Source organism: Macaca thibetana, chromosome 3, assembly GCF_024542745.1.
Source record: "Macaca thibetana thibetana isolate TM-01 chromosome 3, ASM2454274v1, whole genome shotgun sequence".
NCBI classification, from domain to species: domain Eukaryota; kingdom Metazoa; phylum Chordata; class Mammalia; order Primates; family Cercopithecidae; genus Macaca; species Macaca thibetana.
The window spans coordinates 70,431,366-70,453,045 of record NC_065580.1 but is presented as its reverse complement, the minus strand read 5'-3'; the positions used below and the strand labels follow the sequence as shown (position 1 = coordinate 70,453,045).

General features: G+C 36.2%; 1 protein-coding gene across 8 annotated transcripts in view; it reads right to left on the bottom strand.

The window, feature by feature from the left end:
- Nucleotides 1-21,680, bottom strand: part of CDK14 (cyclin dependent kinase 14) — a 798,330-nt gene that overhangs the window by 224,590 nt on the left and 552,060 nt on the right. For all 8 annotated transcript variants that reach the window (XM_050782870.1, XM_050782869.1, XM_050782873.1 and 5 more), the window contains one exon: nt 2,481-2,574. In XM_050782870.1, coding sequence (XP_050638827.1) covers nt 2,481-2,574 — 94 coding nt within the window. The remainder of the gene's footprint in view (nt 1-2,480; nt 2,575-21,680) is intronic.

Here is a 21,680-nt window from a genome sequence, read left to right as displayed (position 1 = left end):
ATGTTTTTGCATAAAAATGTATATACACTACAGCCCATTGAAGTTCCTTCTAGGCCATTTTTGTCAATACAAAATATATGGAAAAGTTTATATTTTTAAGAAAATTATTGTGAAAAAGTTATTTAAAATAATTGAATAAAAGTAAAGTATTGAGTAGAACAAAAAAACAAACATGTTTATAAAAGCTGCACATTTATGCTAATGGCCATAAAATTGAGTAATTTAATCTTGGATAGGAAAGTACTATTTTATATTATTTTTATAGACTCAGTACAATCTCAGTAAAGTGAATAAGAGACGTTCTTGGGAGCAGGGAGAAAAAAGGGCTTCATGAGTTTAAATGAAGGGATGGATATGAAGAAATGGTCAATACATCTATATAAATTAAATTTTATTGAAATAAGGACTTCTTATTCTAATAATTATTCTTAACTAACAGGATGATTGTGCAGCATTTTATTATAGTGAAAAACTGAAAACAAGCTATCAATATTGGGCTGGTTAAGTAAATAATGTCTCATCCATACAACGAAACACTCCCCAGTCATTAAGAATGATAGGTTTCTGAATTTATTTTTCATTGAAAGGTGCTAATTACAAATTGTTTAGTGAAAATAGCTGGTTCCAAAAGCATATACAAGATATGATTCAATCTTTTCAAATATGTATAGAAAAACTCTATAGAAGGTATATGTCCAAGTACTAGATGTGGTTTTCTCTGCATGGTAGGACAAAGGGTGATTTTTCAGCTTTTATTCATTTTAACACTGTAGGAATTTTCCATTATAAAGATACACTATTTTTATAATCATGTTAACATTTTTGGGAATTTATAGATATCGAATAAAATAAAATTGAAAGGAAGTGGATACAGATGGCTTCTGAAAGAACAAAACCAAGAGGACAACACTTTGAGGACGGTTTCTATGTTAGGTACTTTGTTGATTGTCCATTTGTTGTTAGCGCACAGCGACTCACAGGGATATAGGCTGCTGCATAGAGGAATCAGATGTGCTTTAATTTCCTAGTTTCTAGTCTTCTTTTCTTACCATTTTATTGCTGACATTAAGGTGAACACAATAGTGATGGAGCCTCAGTTTGTATCACTACGCTCTATTGCAGATTTTATTCTTAATATGATAGCTATATTTTAATGTTGCACTTAATTTGTCTAACTCTGATTTCATGTTTTAAATTACAGGTTTATATGAATATTAGCTAATGTGGAAACTCTACTGAATAAAAGTATTTGGCATAAAATGATGTAATAAAAATAACAATGATTTATATATATGTAAAGTATTTACTATGTGCCAAGCAGAGTCCTAAAAGAACTTATATATTAGTCAATTATTCTTCAAAGCCACCTATGAAGAAGGTGCTATTATTATCCCTCATTTCAACCATGAGAAAACTAAAGCTCAGAGAACTAATAAGCCCCTTGCTGAAAGTCCCATGGCTAAAAAGTGACAGAGAAGGGTGATAAGTCCAGATAGTCTGACTCCAGAACACTTACTTTTTGCACACTTTCGAAAGTTTAAATAAGCTTTTAATTTTAGAATAGTTTTAGATTTACAGAAAAGTTATAAAACATAATACAGAGAGCTCATGTATACCCCTCGCCCAGTTTCCCTTTCTAGTGAAAATCTTACATAATATGGTACATTTGTCACAGCTAAGAAACTCACATTGGTACACTGATATTAACTGAACAACATACTTAATAATGTTCTTCCTTTCAAGTATTTCATCCAGGAGACCACATTACATTGAGTTGTCATGTCTCCCCTAGCCTCCTGTGATTTATGACAGTTTCTCAAACTTTCCTTGTTTTTGATGACTTTGACAGTTTTGAAAACTACTAGTCATGTATTTTGTAGAATGTCTGTCAGTTTTGGCTCGTGTGATGTATTTTTTACGATTTAACTGGGGCTATGGTTTGGGGAGGAAGACCACAGAGGTGAGCTGCCATTATCAACACATCATATCAAGGGTACACCCCACTAACATGACTTATCTTTGATGATGATAGCCTTGGAAAACCTGACTGAAGTACTGTTTAACTGGTGTCTCTATTGTAAAGTCACCGTCTTCCCACTGTCCAGGCTCTGCTTTATGGAAGGAAGTTATCAAAGCTCACAGTCAAGGGGGACGGGGGAGTTAAGCTCCACCTACATGAAGGGGAGGGAGTATCTATATTAATTATTTGGAATTCTTCTGTCATTTTTAACCCATTACTTTCTCTATATTGCCTCTCCCGCCCTGTTCCTTCTTATCACTTTGACATGTTATTCATGTACAGTAGTATAAAAACGTAATTCTTAACTGATTTCCTGCTTTTTCAAAGGTCTAAAATATGTTAGAACCAAATGTGACAATAAATTTGTTTTAAATTATTTTCCACAGACTGCTGTAAAATTTGTCATTAAGTGACTAATTAGAAACCATTTTTTCTCAGAAATACTCTGTAAAGGACTTACCAGAAATATTCGTTCAAGTTGATCCTGAATGTCTTTCATTCCTGGAAAAGCAGCAACTCCTTGGATCATTTCAACAAAGATGCAACCTACTCCCCTAAAGAGAGAAGAAAGAATAATTACAAAACTTCAATACATTCTGCTTAGGAAAACTAAATCTGGAATTAGAATATCCACTCCTACAGAAGAGAAGCAGCGGGTAAACAGTTTTCTTTTTCCTTCTAACTTTTTAGATTCAGGGGTACACGTGCAGGTTTGTTACATGGGTATACTGTGTGACTCTGAGGTCTGAGGTATGAACGATCCCATCACCCAGGTACTGAGCATACATAGTACCCAATAGTTTGTCAACCCTTGTCTCCCTCCCTTCCTCCTCCTTCTAGTAGTCTCTAGTTTCTATTGTTGTCATTTTTATGCTATGAGTACCTGATGCTTAGCTCCCACTTATGAATGACAACATGCAGTATTTGGCTTCCTGTTCCTGTGTTAATTCACTTAGCATAATGGCCTCCAGCTGCATCCATGTTGCTGCAAACAACACTATTTCATTCTTTTTCATGGCTGCATGGTATTCCATGGTATGTATGTATCACATTTTCTTTCTCCAGTCCATTGTTGGTGGGCACCTAGGTTGAGTCCATGTCATTGCTATTGTGAATAGTGCTGTGGTGAATACGTGAGTGCATGTATCTTTTTTTTTAGAATGATTTGTTTTCTTTCAGATATATACCTAGTTATGAGATTGCTGGGTTGTATGATAGTTCTGTTTTAAGTTCTTTGAGAAATCTCCAAATTGCTTTCCATGGTGGCTGAATTAATTTATTATACATTTTCACCAACAGTGTATGAGCATTCCGTTTTCTCTGTAGCCTTGCCAGCATCTGTTGTTTTTTGACTTTTTAATAATAACCAGTCTAACTGGTGTGAGATAGTATCTCACTGTGGTTTTGATTTGCATTTCTCTGATGATTAGTGATGTGGAGCATTTTTTAGTATGTTTGTTGGCTGCTTGTATGTCTTCTTTTGAGAATGCCTGTTCATGTCTTTTGCCCATTTTTAATGGAGTTATTTGATAAACAGTATTTTTAATGAGCACCATGAGCTATCTAGGTGACGTACACCTAGATCCCATAACCTACCCACTCCTCCTGCCCCCATCTACTGCCCTGAAATAACTCTAAATAGATGCAACTATACTGGGCTCAGAAAAGGGTGGAAACCAATCAAATAGTGCATTCTAGTGCTATTACTTACAGAATACAGTTAAGTCCTTAGCTTGATATATGAGTCCTCACAGTCATGTTCAAACGTCCTTTTCCAACTATATTTCACAAACTCATAAAGTATTATAGCCTCTAGACATTCAGTGGTTCTCAATCCTCTTTGCATTAGAATCACCTGGAGAAGGTTAAGAAACTGCATATCTCTGACCACAAACCCCAGAGATCCTGTTTCAATTTATCTAGGTTGGAGCCCAGGCATCCACATGGGCTGCTCAGATGATTCAGGGCAGCTACAGTGAGAATCGCTGAGCCAGACTGATGTACCTGAGTGCCAAGCATAAACCTATACTATTTTACTCAAATTGCTTCACTACCTAGAGTACCCTCCTTCTTTGCCTATTTGCTCTTGATAGCGAATTCCAACTCAACCACTATAATCCTATTTAAATGCATCTCCTCTGTGATGCCTTTCATGGATCTTTCAGCAGACAGAATTGCTCCCCTTATGAGCTTATGGATTAAGCCCTTACTCAATATATCAGCCGCCATCTACTATGCTTGACATTCTTTCGCAGCTTGACCTGCCAATCTCACAGTTCCCACCTAGCAAGTTAGTCCAGTAAATCAAAAGGCCTTGCCTCCCAGACTGCTGCATCTTGCACCTAGCCCAACAGGAATAACCAATCCATAGTATGGACAGGGAGCCACTTAGATACTTCTGCTCCTCTGGAGAATAGGGCAGTATGGTAAGAAACTAGCATATGTAGATGGCTAAGTCACATTAGTGTCAGGGAAGTAGCATGAATGGCTACACATTCCTGCAGATGAAGTCCCCTGAACTGACTAGGTTCTTGACTTCTGCAGGCTTAGATGTTCAGATGATCCAGTTTTGTTTTGTTTTGTTTTGTTTTTTGGAACTCTCTACCTCCTGGAAATTCTCCAGATTTTTACATTGGCTGTATTTGAATGGGTTTATGTTTCCTGCAAGTATTCTAATAAAACCATGAACATATTGGGACACTTCTTCCACTGCTGCACCCCCATACTCAATTTAGGGCAAGCAAACCCTTGAGTCTTTATTTCAGAAACCTAGGGGTTAAGACCAAGTGACCTACTTCTCTAAAGCTACTCCAGTTGTTATCACAGTTGTATATAAACAGTGTTTTGAATTAAAGAAGTGATGTATTTGCAGAAATTGCTTCCCTATTGTACCACATGATTCTTATTCAAAGTAAACACCAATAATATACAGTGTTAAAATGACTCAAAACAAACAAATGCCATTTTATATCATAGGATGTAATTTTATTTAAGTAGTAAATAATTCCAAACCAGTGTTCTAGGTAGATGGGTTTTTACACAACATGTTTTCATTTTAGATTTGAAAGACAACATAGGTATCAAGAGAATTATTTTATTAGGATATTAAATCACAATGATGTGCTTATAAATATTAGGGCTTCAGATGTCTGGTTAAGTCTACTTAAATTTTCAGTATGGTGGCTTTCCAAATTTTTCTGTCAGGAATTCTTTTCTAAGACTATTTTCTTCTTATTTAAGTTTACACAATAAAATACCTTGGATCTTAAATAGCTACCTGCACCTTCCTATTTTACACTCAGCGTATCCTCTCTGCTCTTTACATTTCGGTCTTCATTTTTTCCCACCATAAGCTGCAGCTCAGAGTGTGAAGAGCCTTAGCAGAAGCCATAGCCACCCCCATTATGTACACAGCTAGGCTGGCTAGGAAAGTAACTATTACATTGCCAGAACTACTTATAGAATTTATTTTAGCACTACTTGTGTTCAGTCTATATCATCTCCATAATATGTTACTTAGAACGATTAAAAGACAAATCTATGCTGCAATTCTATTCAGCTGGAATGGAATGATGTAGCATTTTTATAGGCTCTTATCTGTTTAGCTGGCTAAGACTTGGATTTTCGTTTCTAGTGGATGTTTCCTATGACATCATCTTTTTCAAAGATGCTTGAGGATGTACTAAAGAAGCTGAGGGAATTACACTTAAAGGACTCACAAAAAGAGATAAAATGTAAAAGAAAATAAAAAGTACATGTATAAAACATATCAACATATGAATATAACAGAATTCCTTATTACTGGACTGCCTTATTGCCATATAGCAATAAGAGTTCTTCAATTTAATATGAAAGAACTGTGTCTGCTTTCCCCACACCTCTTTCTACCCTCCATTAGCCCCATGCTCCCTTTCTCAATGGATTAAATTGACTGCACTGAATGGTTTACTGAGAAAAAAAAATTCATCCACTTAAGCACTATAATTTATGATACATAATCTTATATCAGGAAATGTCTCCTTTGTTCCTTCTTTTGAGAATTTGAATAATTATGTAATTATCACCTACTTAGTCTAAATTTTTCAAGAATAAGAACTGGTCACAAAAGCTTACAATCAAAGGTGTCACAGGATGCAGTATGCTCAAACTCTTATTTTAGGATTAGTTCCCCAGTAAGGTAATATATAAACACCCACCGAGGCTCACAGATTCTTCAATTTTTTTGAACTAAACATTTCCCAATTTAATTTCTGTCTCAGGTATATGAATGATTTTTTTCATCACAATTCAAAACAAAATTTTAAGCAGAATTGACAATTTGTTGTCAGTACAACCAGAGACAGACAATCTGTTAGTATTGAAACTTACATAATCTGGGAGTTTTTGTTATTAAAAAGATTATAAAATTATAACTAAAAATTGGCCATAAAAGTGCATTTAGAATGAGCAAATCAGTCAAAAGCAATCACAAAATTTTAAAAGGTAACAAATGCAATAAAGAATCTGACATTTAGGAAAACAATGTAAAATTAACTATCTGACATTTATCTTTATCTGATAAATCTCTAATACATTTCTTTCTATAATTTTGGCTATATAATCTTAATTAATTCTTCTTATGACAATTCTATAGTAACATTTTTTGTAACGAGAATGTAGAGATAACTTAGACTTTCCTCTAGCATGATGGTGAACATTGGTTTGGGGGTATGTCTAATAGTTCAGAATTTTTTTTTCTCAGCTTCACTTCTCATTGTTGGTGAGGTCAGTAAACTTTTAGGACTGTTGTTAATTTTGGGAAAACCTCCATAAAGATTCTGTTTAGCAGATCTGTATGGTATAAACACAGTAATTCAAACGTATTTCAGTTTACACAGTTCCTTCAGCATGAGAGGACATGCTTAGCTCAGAGTGTAGGGTTAGCAAGGATGCTTAATGCCTGAAAGGGCTAGACAAGTGCAAGCTGGTTGGATTACGGAGTGATGGCACTGGGAATGGAAATATTCCAGGTTGAGAAAAAAGGGTCTAATAAACTGAAGAAACTTTAGAGAGCTAACTGCTGTTGTTATGGCTCTATGTGGACAAGAGAAGAAAAATCTAAAAAGAGAGCAGAAGTCCATATTCCATTCTAAGAATGGCTTCTACATTTTTAAATGCTTGAAAAATATCAAAAGAAGAATATTTGGTGACATATGAACATTACCTGAAATTCTAATTTCAGTATCTATAAATAAGCTTTAATGAAAAACAACCACACTCATTCATTTAGGTACCATGTATGGCTGCTTTCTCATCGAAATGACAAAGGTAAGTAGTTGCTACAGAAACCACACGTCCTGCAAAACCTAAATTTTTACCATCAGGCCCTTTACAAAGTTTGTGAAATCTTGACCTATGTTATGCTCCACTTGCAAAAAAACACAGTAATAGAAGAAGTCATCCTAATCAGTTATGGAAAAACAAATAAAGAAAGTATAATATGTCATGATTATTTGTAAGTAATTAGTAGAAATAATCTCTTAATTATGATCTGTTTTTTCACTACTCTCTTTAGCAGTTTTCCTGTAATAAAATATGCCTTAGAAATTTCCTGCATTTTGTCAAAAATTAGTAGATATTTTAAACTTGAAGATAGATATTTTAATCTCTAAAGTGTTTTGAACTGAGAAATAAATTGGGAGAAAATATGTGTAGTGATGTTTTTAAATAAGGTGCCATCTAACTTTTTCCCAAAATAGAGAATTTGGTGAGCTGATATGTATCATGAGAGGGAGAAGAAGGACAGTTTATTTTACTAACTTTAAAAAAGTTTCTATTTTATATTTAGAAGATAGGGAAGCATTATATCATGCTTGGAAGTACTACCTTTTATTTTATAAACATTAGAAAATTTTACCTGTTAACTTTAATTTTATAAACATAAGGGGTTTCCAAAATTATGCTGGTTCTATCCTGATTTCAGAGGATTTTCTTTCCACCTGTTTTCTTTCTACTCATACCCTATATGCGTGCCCCTATATTGACAAAAGGAGAGGAATCCAGTTTTTAAAATTATCCCTTGAACTTTTTTCTTCCTTAAAATCAACAGTAGAGGCTGCTTTCTTCCTTAAAATCAACAGTGAAGCCTCCACATGCTGTGCGACTGACTTCTATCTCCGAATTTACATCACGTCTGTATCCACATTAGATTTTCTCTGCTCCAGCCATGCTGTTCCACTGTCCTCTCATAAAACTTGCCACACTCCTTCCCATCCCAGGATCTCTGCACGGATTGTTGTTCCCTTTGCCTTCTCTGTACCTGGTTAATTGCTTTTTGCTGTTCAGGGGTTAGTGCAAATAGCTCCACTTAGAAATGTCTTTCCCAGTGACCACCTGTAAGGCAGTTCCTCCTTACAGCCCCAGCCCCAGTGTCTCACCCTGCTTTTCCTAGTTTGTCCCCTTCAAAACACTTAAAAATGTTCAATCGCATTTGGCTTTTGGGCGTGTGTCTCCTCTAGATGGAACATCTACAAGATCAGGGACAAGGTTGTGGACATCACCTTATTCCCAGGACATAGCAGAGTGTCAGGCACATAATAAGGGCTCAAAAATATTTGCTGAATGAATCAAAAGCAATGCAACCCTCGTTCCCCTGGCTATTCTGTGTGAGCTGAGCTTAGTGACTTGTTTCCAAAGAGTATAGTAAGGAAGTAGGAGTGGAGAGTGGGTGTGGACGGCAAATTTACAATGGAGAAAACTGGCAAACACTATCTCAGCCATGTGACAAAGGTTAACATCACAAGTGGTATGTAATGATTTCCCATAAGTCTGATGTTTATGGGCTTTTTAAAAGAATAAACATAGAAATTGATCTCCTGGTCTTAAAGCTTGAAACATATTTGTCTTATCTGAGTTCGTTTCTCAGGAAACCCATACTCAGAACTCCAACAGTATTACAGAACTGAAACTTCTCTTCCTTATTTCTGCCTAATTCCTGTTTCCCCGCATGTAGCTACATTCCTTCTCCACTATATAAACCCCCAATTTTAGTCAGCTGGGGAGATGGATTTGAGACTTTTCTCTTGTCTCTTTAGCTGCAGCACCCAAACAAAGGCTTCTTCCCTGGCAAAACTCATTGTCTCAGTCAGTGGCTTTCTGTGCAGCAGGCAAATGGGACCTAGGCTGAACCCCTGGTGTTTTGATAACAGTGCCAAGAACACTCACAGGACAATGACAAGCTCTTCAATCAGTGCTGCTGGGAAAATTGGGTATTCTTATCCAGAAGAACAAAACTAGACTTCCACGCCTCACAGTATACAAAATCACCTCAAAATGATTAAAGACTTAAACATAAGGCCCAAAACTATAAAACTACTAGAAGAAAACATAGGGGAAACACTTCAGGACATTGATCTGGGAAAAGATTTTATGAATAAAACATCAAAAGCACAGACCACCAAAGCAAAAATAAACAAATGGGATTATATCAAACCAAAAGCTTCTACACTTAAAGCTTCTGTACGGACAGGAGATAAGTCTCAAATCCTTCTCCCCAACTGACTTAAACTGAGTTTTTATACAGTGGGGTAGGAATGTAGCTACATGCAGGAAAACAGAGTGAAACAATCAACAGAGTGAAAGAACAACCCACAAAATGAGAGTAAATATTTGCAAACTATTTATATGACAGGGGATTAATATCTAGAATATATAAGGAACTCAAATATCTCAACATTGAAAAAACAATCTTATTTAAAAATGGGTCGATGAGGCCGGGGGCCATGGTCGATGCCTGTAATCCCAGCAGTTTGGAAGCTGAGGTGGGAGAATCGCTTGAGACTAGGGAGTTCCAGACCAATCTGGGTAACATAGCAAGACTGTCTCCACAAAAAATTTAAAAAAAAAAATTGCCAGGCATGGTGGGACTGCACCTGTAGTCTCAGCGGCTCAAGAGGCTGAGGTGGGAGGATTGCTGGAACCCAGGAGACTGAGGCTGCAGTGAGCTATGATTGTACTACTGCACTCCACCCTGAGTGACAGAGAAGGACCCTGTCTCTTTAAAAGAAAAAAAAAGGGGGGACAAATGATCTGAACAGACATTTTCCAAAAGAAGACACACAAATGGCCAAGAAACATGAAAAAGTGCTCAACATCACTAATCATCAGGGAAATTCTCATCAAAATCACGATAAGACATTTCACTCCAATTATGATGGCCATTATGAAAAAGATAAAAAAATAACAAATGCTGATGAGGATGTGGAGAAAAGGGAACTCTTATATACTGTTGGTGGGAATGTTCTATGGAGAACTGTATGGAGGTTTCTCAAAAAACTACAAATAGAACTACCATATGAGCTAGCCATCCCACTACTGGGAATTTATCCAAAGGAAAGAAAATCAGTATATTGAAGAGACATTTGCACCCCCATGTTTACTGCAGAACTATTCACAATAGCCAAGATAGGAAATGAAGCTAGGTGTTCAACAACAGATAAATGTATGAAGAAAATGTGGTCTACAAGCACAATGAATACTATTCAGCCATAAAAAAGAATGAAATCTTGTCATTTGTGACAACATAGATAGAAATGGAGGACATTATGTTAAGTGAAATAAGCCAGGAACAGAAAGTTAAACACCGCATGTTCTCACTCATATATGGAAGCTAAAAAAAGTCAATGTCGTAGAAGTAAAAAGTAGAACAGAAGATACTAGAGGCTGGTAAGGGTAGGGAAGGAAAGTATAGGGAGAGATTTATTAAAAGATACAAAATTACGGCCAGAAGGAAGCAATAAATTCCAGTGTCTTATACCATTGCAGGATGACTATAGGTAAGAAAATAAGACTATATTATATGTAACATATACTATATATATTATTAAGACTATAACAATAATACTATATTATATAGTTTCAAATGGCTAGAAGATATTGAATGTTTCCAACACAAAGAAATGATAAATGTTTTATATGAGTTTATATGAGGGATGGGCTAATTACCCTGATCTTATCACTATATATTATACGTATCAAAACATCACTATGTACCCCATAAATATGTAAATTATTGTCAATTAAAAAATTAAATTAAAAATTTCATATGAAAGTATTTGAAAATGTATATATACATATACTCTATGGCAAAGGAATTCAAGGTGAAAAGATTTATTTAAAATACTATATTTGGGGAAATGGTGGGGTGGAGTGTGTAATACATAGAAAAAAATGGAATTCATAGGGAAGGAGTAAGAACTTTCCTCCATTAGAACAGGGAAAGACAAGTTCAGGGTTACTTCTGTGGGAAGGCCTCCTGGATCTCTTAGACTATGTTAGGTCCCCTAACTCTGTGCTCTCCATGATACTTTCTACAACTGCAATTTATTTATTTACTTGTAAATGTAGTAGCCATCATCACCTTTCTTAGAACAAAGATTTGGTCTTTTACTTTTAAAAATATAATCCAAATGACTGATAGGGGTTTTGGAGATACGGCAACATAACCAGACCTGAATGAAATAGGGTTAGGTCAAAAAGGCACCAGCTAATATGCCTTGTCATGTATGTATCTGTTCATCATAGTCCTGTTGGGATTTTATGGTGTAGGATAACTTTATATCTTTCAACTAAAATATGGATTAATTACATCCATCAGCATGCATAATAAAAAATCTGCATTTGATCCATGATATTTTCAGTGGACTATACTCAGTCAATTTTCTCAAAAAGATATTGTTAACTAGATGGTAATTAACTCAATAAATAATTATATCACATGAGGAAGCAGAATAAGACCTAAAGGTTATTATTTCTCTAGTTGACATTAATCTAATTTTGGTTAGATTAAGATATCAAAAAAATAAAACATTGTTCTCCTTCTTCCCTAATTCTCAAGGCAAATGTTTGGCTCAATCTCAGCAGATAATGTAGAAAGACTCTAATATTTTAAAATACGGTGCAATGAAAATGTCAGAAAACATTGCCTAGATTTTAGTTTTTTATTTCATCCATGTGTTAGGAAAGGCTTGGGATTCCTTAGGACTGAAAGCTTCAAGCAGAGTGACAGTTTCAGTTCTAGAGGGATCATGACACAGCACTGCCCGTGCACTGCCATATGTGCAGCAGGAACAATGACTCATCAAACTTAGACTATTATGGTGGGGGGAGACCTGCCCCTTCTTATACACAATTTCCTAACTGAAAGTGGTAAGAGGCCTCTTCTCAAGTTTAGAAAATTATTTAGAGCCATTCAGAGCCATCTAAATTGTCAAAACCTTTGGAAAGAAGGATATGAAAAAAGGGAGTGTCAAGCTGTTTCTGATTCTGACAGGAGGCAAGCAGATGAACAGAACCATAACTCACTACAGGTTAGTTCTCTTGCCTTTCTGCCTTTTGACATTATGCTGGCATCAGAAATTTCCTCGAATCCTATGTATCCTTCCAAAAATAGTACTTGAAGCAGTGCTTCTCATCCTTTAATGTGTATGCTAACCACATGGGGATCTTCTTAGAATTCAGATTCTAATTACTGGGTATGAGTTGAGGCCTGAGATCCTGCATTTCTAACAAGCTTCCAAGCCATGTTGATGCTGCTGTTCTCAAAATCAGATACCAAGGGGCAAGAATGTAAAGGAATTTGGGTAATTCTGTTTTGAATGGAGTTTTATAACTCAGATCAATTCTCTGAACATATATTCAAGCTCCAGCCAAAGGAATAACATAGAAAGAGGAGATCACTGAAATGAGTTAGATTAAATGCAAAACATAATCTAAATTTAACACACAGGGATGCAATACAAGCTCAGAATGCTTCCACATTAATTAACCTAATAGGTAATTTTATTTAGCCATGGTTCACTGAAATAAACCATTAAGGAATTAAAGCTAGAACTATTTGATGCACCAGAGTAGCCATTTATTTATCTTACTCTTCTCTGAAGGAATGTATATATTTGTAAAATAGACCAAAGAACTTTCTTCCCTAGGAGGTCAGCTTCAAAAAGATAAAAATTAAAAAGTGACTTTTTTTTATATTCTGAAAGAAAATTTATTACATATAACAGACTTAATCTTTTCATTTTGGCATTTGCAGTATTTGAAAAGTGAAAGATTAAAAAATTACATTCTGCATGCCCTTGGTGACTACTGAAGGAACCGAATTGATTAAACTGCCACTCATCATTTACTGTGGTTAGTGCTTCATTAGGCACAGATAGGCACAATATATCTTAGTCAAATACTTCTATGGAGTATTTTACTCTCAAGGAATGAAAATATAACCCTAGATTGTGGGTAAAAGCCCATCTTAGAAAACATTTGATTCAAAACAATAAACTTTTAATATAACGAGAAACTATAACATTTATTTTTCAACTATGAAACAAAATTATATCTCTAAGAAGTTCTATTTACAAATTAAGCATATCAGAATAAAAACAAAAGTAAAAAATAAAGTACAGGAAGCTAATATAGTTCGGTAGACTCAAGGCCCAGGATGGCCTGCTGCTGACTTGGAGGGAGGCACCAGGCAAGTGATTAGAATCCTCTTACTAGGATCTACATCAGCAATAAAACTAACAGGGAAGACTGAGAAGCCCAACCATCTTAAAGTACCAACCAGCATAAATGTTCCTTATGTTCCAATGATAATTTTTGCTTATACACTTTAAGTACTATGTACATTTATTATTATTTTTTTCTAATGAAATGGCAAAGTTGTATTTTTGCTGTCTGGTTTATTTACCAGATCCAGGAATCATCTAAAATCTTTTGCCTTTTTTTTTTTTTCTTCACTATGTGTATACAGTCATCAAGTTGTCCACATCCTAAGTATTCCTAAATACTTCTACAATCTGATCTCCAACCGCTTTCTCTCTTCCTCCTTACTGTCCTTTTCGAATGCTTCTGAAATCCTATCCTCCATCTCTATCCACAAAACACCAGATATTTCACCTGTTCATCTTTGTCCATGGCATGATCTACATGTCCTTCAAACCTAGCTTTGTCAGCTTGGAAATATGGCTTTGAGAAGTTAGGCAGAGTAATTATCACTGGGTGAAGCCTCTCCTGACCCCCTTAATCATTCACCAAGGACAAATTTATCACCTTCACCTCTGAGCTGCCACTGTCTTAACCATATACCTGTGCTATGGCTCATCACACTGTCTTTCCCTGTGACCTTGAAGGCATGAATAGATCTTTCTCATCTTTTCAGCTCCAAGATCTCACAAACTGCTTTGTACAAAATAGGTGTTCAGTAAGTATCTTTAAAATGAGGGAATAAATGAATGAATTGCATAAACTAGTCTGAGGAGTACACACAAGATACTGCAACAGAAAAAGGCATTTGATTTAGAGCTAATATTATCATATGAAATTAAACACTAAAAAAAATCAACTCAGTAATTTCACCAAAATATCTAAACTCTAACTTCATTTCTAAGAGACTCCAAAGGAACTCCAGCAGTCTCCATGGAAACCTTTCCCTCCACTGTACAATTTACTCAAATGCTAACATTTAGAGATAGAGGTACCTTTGAGAAGGCTTCAGACAATGTTTTGATTTTTACATGTAAGGAAGCTGTATTATATGTTTAAGTGTCTTAGTGTTGGTCGCAGAATCAGAAACTGCATGTCCTGAATCCAGGGTTAGCAATCTCTTCATTATGCTATGCTGCCTCCGCAGTCAGAACAACCTGTCTTTATTTGGTCAGCCTGGTCAGGTTAAAAAAGACGAAACAGAGATGGCAACTTTGATTCCTTCCCAGGTGACACAAATGCCAGCAAAGATAAAGTTAAAATCAAAACCAAATCTTCAAAATCAGAGGGTTTGGCAGAGAACACAGTAAAACTACCCTAGAAAACTGAAGTCTACCATCATTCCTAATGCACTGAAAATAAGATGTTGGCTGTGTTTAAAAAATGCTTAAAAATTTGGCTGGGCGCGGTGGCTCACACCTTTAATCCCAGCACTTTGAGAAGCTGAGGCGGGTGGATCACCTGAGGTCAGGAGTTCAAGAACAGCCTGGCCAACATGGTGAAGTCTTGTCTCTACTAAAAATACAAAAATTAGCTGGGCATGGTGACGCATATCTGTAATCCCAGCTACTCAGGAGGCTGAGGCAGGAGAATTGCTTGAACCTGGGAGGCAGAGGTTGCAGTGAGCCGAGATTGCACCACGACACTCCAGCCTGGGTGACAGGGTGAGACTTGGTCTCAAAAAAAAAAAAAAAAAAAAAAAAAAAAGCTTAAAAATTCAACCCAGACTCCCACGGATAATGAAGACTCTAGAGATGGAGTCTTAAAGTAGTAACTCTAGGTTACATAGATAATAGGGAATATTTGGACTGTTTACATCCAGCAACCAGTCACAATTAATATAAAAATATAAATAGGAAATGCCCTCACTGAGGACTACTATAAGAAAAAAATGAAAAATATTACAAGAAATAGGAGAGAAATATTATTTCTTGTATTATGGAACAATGAAAGAAGTTCCATTTGATAATTCATTTAAAACTCTACCAATGACGGCCCTTCTCTAAGGAATAAGCATAGATCAGGCAGAACGAGAAAAAAAGAAAATTAATAAGCCTTGCACATCTTTAATTTCTGTTTATATGACAGCTGATGCAAAATAAGGAAGTCATATTTTAAGGCTTGTCTCTGCAAATGTATTAATCCTTATGCAATAATGTAGGAAATTAGGAAAAATTTATTCATGGGTAATTATCTTAAAAATCAAAGCAAAAGACACATCAAGCAATCTATTTCAAGAAACTTCATGTGGCATATTGTGAAGAGAAATCACTGCTAAAACCATGTAAATTATCTTACTATAAGGAGAATTCTGAACTTCAATTTACACTATGTTAAGTTGATATATTTAGTTCCAGTCATCAAATGGCATAGCTAGACTTTGATGGACTATGGATAAGAATGCTGAAATGGGCACTACTAAGATATATGACTGGATGATTGATATTTTACAGTAAAATACTTGACAACCACCTAATATGTTAGATAATAGATGCAAGACCTAAAGGCAAAAACCTTTCCAGTACAGAGTATCAGGGCCCATTTTTTTGGTGATGTCTGTGGGCTTCTTGGACTATTCCCAAATATTTGCCCTGGAATGTAGCTTTGCAGTCTGGCCACTGCACATAGATTACAACTTGAATGATGCCTTTGGGGTTGTACAATGCAGTAGTGCTAGTGGGCGAGGCTCGAGGCAGGAACCAGGTCTTTCTCACCTTGAGCCTCTCGACATTCTGTAATGTTTTGCTGAATGAATAAATGAATGAAGTGACTAACAAGGTAAAAGGGAGATTTTTGTGGGAAGGGAGCTACCCTGAGATTCTAGAGCTGTATTTTGTTTTGTTTTGTTTTTTTCTGTGTTACCACCAACCACACGCAGTGTGTGAGAAAAAACAAACAAACAAAAACAAGCACCTCTAATTTCAGGTGTTATAAAATGGTCACAAATAGATGGAAATTTATTTATTTCTATAATAAAGTTTTTCATCTGTTGGAGTTTCCATTAGGCTATGAATATATTAAGTATTCAAAAACCAATATGGCAAAAGCTAACAATAAAGGAAGAACCATTTAAATCATCAATCAGAAAAAAATGAGAAAAGCTTTGCCAAGCTCAACTGAAAATTCAATTATATAAACATCCCACTCTTGGAATCTATTGTCTCACACAGAAATACAGAGAACTAGAAAATGCCACAGTAAAAGATGAGCTACCCACATGGGTGTAGGAAAATAGGAAGCTACTCGGATTCAGTCATTAGTAATTACTAAGCGACTGTCACATACTATGAATACGTTTTGTTTTATTTTTAATGAAATTTAGCAGGCTGTTTCTTGGACACTGATAGGTTGTTTTAGTTGAATTCAAGTTTAGTTCTTTTTCAACTATTGCTTTATTTATTTTATTTATTTTTTTTAATGACATCTACCAACAGGAATCTAAGGATACAACATTTGAAGAATAAATTTTTTAAAAGACCCACAAATATCTAAGTTTATCAATTACATAATACAGCATCTAAAATTAAGAAACCCACCAGAACATTTAAGTTATAGTAATTCATACAACAAAATACCAGCAAACGAAAATGGGATTCTTAATTAAAATACACTCCAGGTAATGCAGTACTGAGGAATTAACTCACAATTGTAATAACAAGCACAGAATTCTCCATTTCCATCCTTCAATAAGCAATACGAAGTAGACATCCTAGTAACATTCTAGTAGGCATCTTTAGTAACTATTGTCACACAATGACATTTATAGAGGCCCCTAGTTTCTCTCCAATCACATTTCCATTCAATCATGTCTTTCCTGTGCATACAAGTTAATCCACTTTTTCACCTTCACTGAATTAGAAATTTTCTATTGCCTAAACACTTGTTGAAAATGCTTCACTACTTTTGCTGGTTTTTAACAGCAAGCTTTTTTTTGGATTCATACAGCCCACAGATCCAAAGAACTACTTTCTGTAATGCACTCATATAAAATTATTATCTCTTTAAGAATTATGACCTCATATTTTATTAACTTGCATCACTTTCTCATCAACCAGTGAATGGCTTTCTTTTCAGGTTGGTTTTCATAAATTTGTTATTTCACTAAGAGTTAAATGGTAGGGATTATAAACCACCACCACACTAAGATGCCAGCAGTCATGAATTTCCTGCCTGCATTATGCTATTTAATCGGCTCCCACTCATCAGCATAGGCAAGTTAAATGTGTGCCCTAGGAAAATCACAAATGTCTACATGGCAAAGACCCTTAGTAGTCAATGTGCACAGTTAAAGTCACCAATATTAAATAATCAACAAAAGCAGGGCATGTGGTAAAACGTGCACAGATCTCCCTGTCTGGACACCTCTGGAATTAGGGCAGCTCCCTTCCCACAAAGATCCTTATACAATACGAACCTAATTCCCTCCTTATATAATATGAGCAGCCTGCCTTCCTTTCCTTTCCTTTCCTTTCCTTTCCTTTCCTTTCCTTTCCTTTCCTTTCCTTTTCCTTTCCTTCCTTCCTTCCTTCCTTCCTTCCTTCCTTCCTTCCTTCCTTTCTTCCTTCCTTCCTCCCTCCCTCCTTCCCTCATTCCCTCCCTCTCCCCCTACCTCTCTCCCTTCCCTCCCACCTCCCTCCTTCCCTCTTTTCACCCCTTCTGGACAACCTTACATAATATGAAGACATTCAAGGTGAGAAAGACCTGGTTCTTGCCCTCAAGCAGCACCCACTAACATGGCTGCATTTGTCTTCTCCAAAGTGACCAAAGTGTCAGTTAGGAAATAAATTTCAAACAAGGATAAAAGAACTCTAGGAGAAGGCACAAGTCCATGAGAGGTAACCTGTTTTGAGAAGATGTAGATGAAGACATGACAATCTAGGCAGACCACAGGCAGTTACAGCTTCAAGTTATAGTCAGATTATTTACCTACAACAACTTGGAAAAAGTTCAGTATGAAAAAAGTGTGAAGCTGAGTCTGACAGCTGGAGACAGAGGGGAGAAATGAAAATTTGTATGAAGAGCAAACTTTTGCCTCATAGGTCTTCTCTGACTATCTCTTATCTCACCCTAAACACACACCAGCAGGGTACATGACATTAAACCCAGGAGGCCTCAAATTGAAGACAAAAGTTGCAGTAGAGAGCAGGGCGAGGCACTGAGCTGAAAAAAAAGGGAAATCAAGTGAAAAATGCGTTTACTGATGTATGTGACCATCAGCTCCCCTTTCCACTCTGCTTTGAGGATGTCAGCTGCTTGTAATCAGCATGTGAAGAGGAACAAAGAATAAGCCTTAAGATACTGACATCTGAGGACCTCCCAAACAGAAGTTTAGCTCTTTGCCTGAACAATATACATTGAACTGACTAGTTAATTGGGCCCTTCTAAGTGTATAGATATATAGTGCTTAATTTACAAAAGTAAATGAAAAGCAAAAAAAAAAAAATGTCCCCATCCCCATGTTTAAGAAATAGAGATCAGAAGGAAAGGAAGCAAGAACAATTTTATATATGGAAGCTGAATGTTTTTTTAAAAATAGAAGGTTTGTAAGATAAAAAGTTATATAAAAGACTTTAGAAAATAGAGGATTAAGAAAGGAGCTCCAATATCAAAGTAATACAAATTTTCTAGAAAGTGAAGACAGAGAGGATGGAAGAAATCATTTTTTTAAAAGAAATTCAAGAAGTTTTCTAAGAACTAGAACACATTAGTCTTTATCTTGAAGGAAACTTACCCAGCACCAATAGAAAAAGACACTACCAAAGCAATATCATCATGAAATTCTGGAATACCAGGGATAGAGAGAAGAACCTAATTCCCTCCAGAGAGGAAGTATGAGGGGGCACACAAATGATCGAGAATGGAATCACACTTCTCAGCAGCAATACCAGAAGCTCTAGGGAAATAAAATAATGTACTGAAAATTCTGAGGAAAAAATTAGTATTCAAGTTATACATGATCATTAATGATGTACACTTAGCCAAATATCAATCATTTGTGAAAGCAGAATAAAGGCATTTTCAAAATACTAAGAATTTGAAAACTGTATCTCTAATGTATGCATTCTTCTAATGCGCCTAAAGGAGGAAGACATGGAATCCAGATAAAGGGAATCTGCAGTCAGTGACACTCCAGAAGGAAAATGGATCCAACCCAGAAGTGACTACAAATAGAGCTATCAGAGAACCAATAAGACATACTGAAATACTCCGAGTCTAGCAACAGCAGGAATCCATGACTCCCTCTCCAACTAAGAACTAAGTGTGATTAGTGTGTACTGAGAGCTAGAGCCATGGGACAGAAGCTTCCCCGAAGAAGTTGTAGTTAGTCATTTCCAGAAACATGGTCTAACATGGGGAAGAATTAGGGAAACATATACAGTCACTCTCTCCTCCCACTTGTTTTTGCCTGAACCCAGCTGGAAACCAGTAAGTGATGGCAGCTCAGAGGATGCAATTCCCTAGGGGTCAGCCAAGCAAGACACAAGGCAGGACAGAAGACGGTGGGGAACAGACTGGGAAGAGAACAGAGAATAACCGGCTTAGGACCTACAACACCATGCAGAGACAAAGTGGGGATGGGGATGAGTGGGGAGCAAATGAAGTCTGAGATAAGAAGTGCTACATTGTGCTAAGGCAAGAAATCAGAAAGCCGAGAGAGGAAAGTTTCAAGAAAATGGTTGAGGAAAGGAGATGTAAAAAAAGTAAATGGAACTGACAGATCTGCTGTTGTGTTTGAGAATTTGAAAAATACGTTTTCATAGGTAATTGACAAATTCTTCACAATTAGCCATAAGAGCAAAGACAACTAATAAGAATCACAGACAGTTATTAAGTCCAGGAAAAGCAAAAGGTTATACAAGAAAATATATAATCATAAATACTACTTGACTTTAAGCATGAATAATATTTATAAATGTTCTAAGATGAGATATAGATTATAAATTAGTATAATGAAGGTTGACAGAAGCAAGTTAAATCCTCATCTACCATAATACCTACTTAGTAGACAGTGTCGAAAATAGTAAATCAATGAATAGCAATATAAGCAATTTAAGACAGACAGAAGTAAAGTACTATGTCTAAAAGAGTTAAAGTAAAAATAAATAAAAAATAATTAAAAGCAAACAGAGTTAAAAGTAGTTGCTTCTGGAAAATAGGATTAAAGGGTGGGTATGGATGAGGCAGAAGATCACTGTTTTTCTATTGTTATTGTTGTGGTATGTATTAGTTATGGGTTATACTTGCAACAGGTTTTATTGTTACAGTTTTCTGGTTCGGAAACTGAAGCTAGGAGTAGCTAAGGAATCTGTTCAACTAAAATCACACAGCTAAGAAGTGGCAGAGGGAAGCTAAAGCTAGGTTTTCAATGTGCTTTCTACTATAACAATGCCTCTCCTTTACACAGCAAAACACTGCTAGTTACATTTTGTGAAAGTTGTCACAATCAAAATGGAGTCACTTGTGTTAAAACCCCTGAAAAACAGAGCTGGGGAAGGACACGAAGGAAGGGTTTTCATGAATGAAAACTATCACAAAAGGCTGCAAAAAACACAGCCTGGCACAAAGGCCACTGCAACCTTACACACACACAAAAATACTTCTATGAAGACATCTGCCTGCCCAATGTCAGATGCTGCCACCCTTGTTACTGATCTTTGTAGTCAAGGATAATTATCATAAAAAATTATGTAGTTCTTCTCATTTTCCTTTAAAAACCATTGTCGGCCGGGCGCGGTGGCTCATGCCTGTAATTCCAGCATTTTGGGAGGCCCAGGCAGGTGGATCTCAAGGTCAGGAGTTCGAGACCAGCCTGACCAACATGGTGAAACCCTATCTCTACTAAAAATACAAAAATTAGCTGGGCATGGTAGTGGGCGCCTGTAATCCCAGCTACTTAGGAGGTTGAGGCAGGAGAATCTCTCGAACCTGGGAGGCGAAGGTTGCAGTGAGCTGAGATCGCGCCATTGCACTCCAGTCTGGGTGACCGAGCAAGACTCCGTCTCAAAATAAAAATAAAAATAAAAATAAACCAAAAAAAAAAACCTTTGTCTTCCATCACCTTCCTCAATATTCCCATTTTTGTAGGTCTCACTCTTGGGGCCAGGCTGGAGTGCAGTGGTGTGATCATAGCTCACTGCAGCCT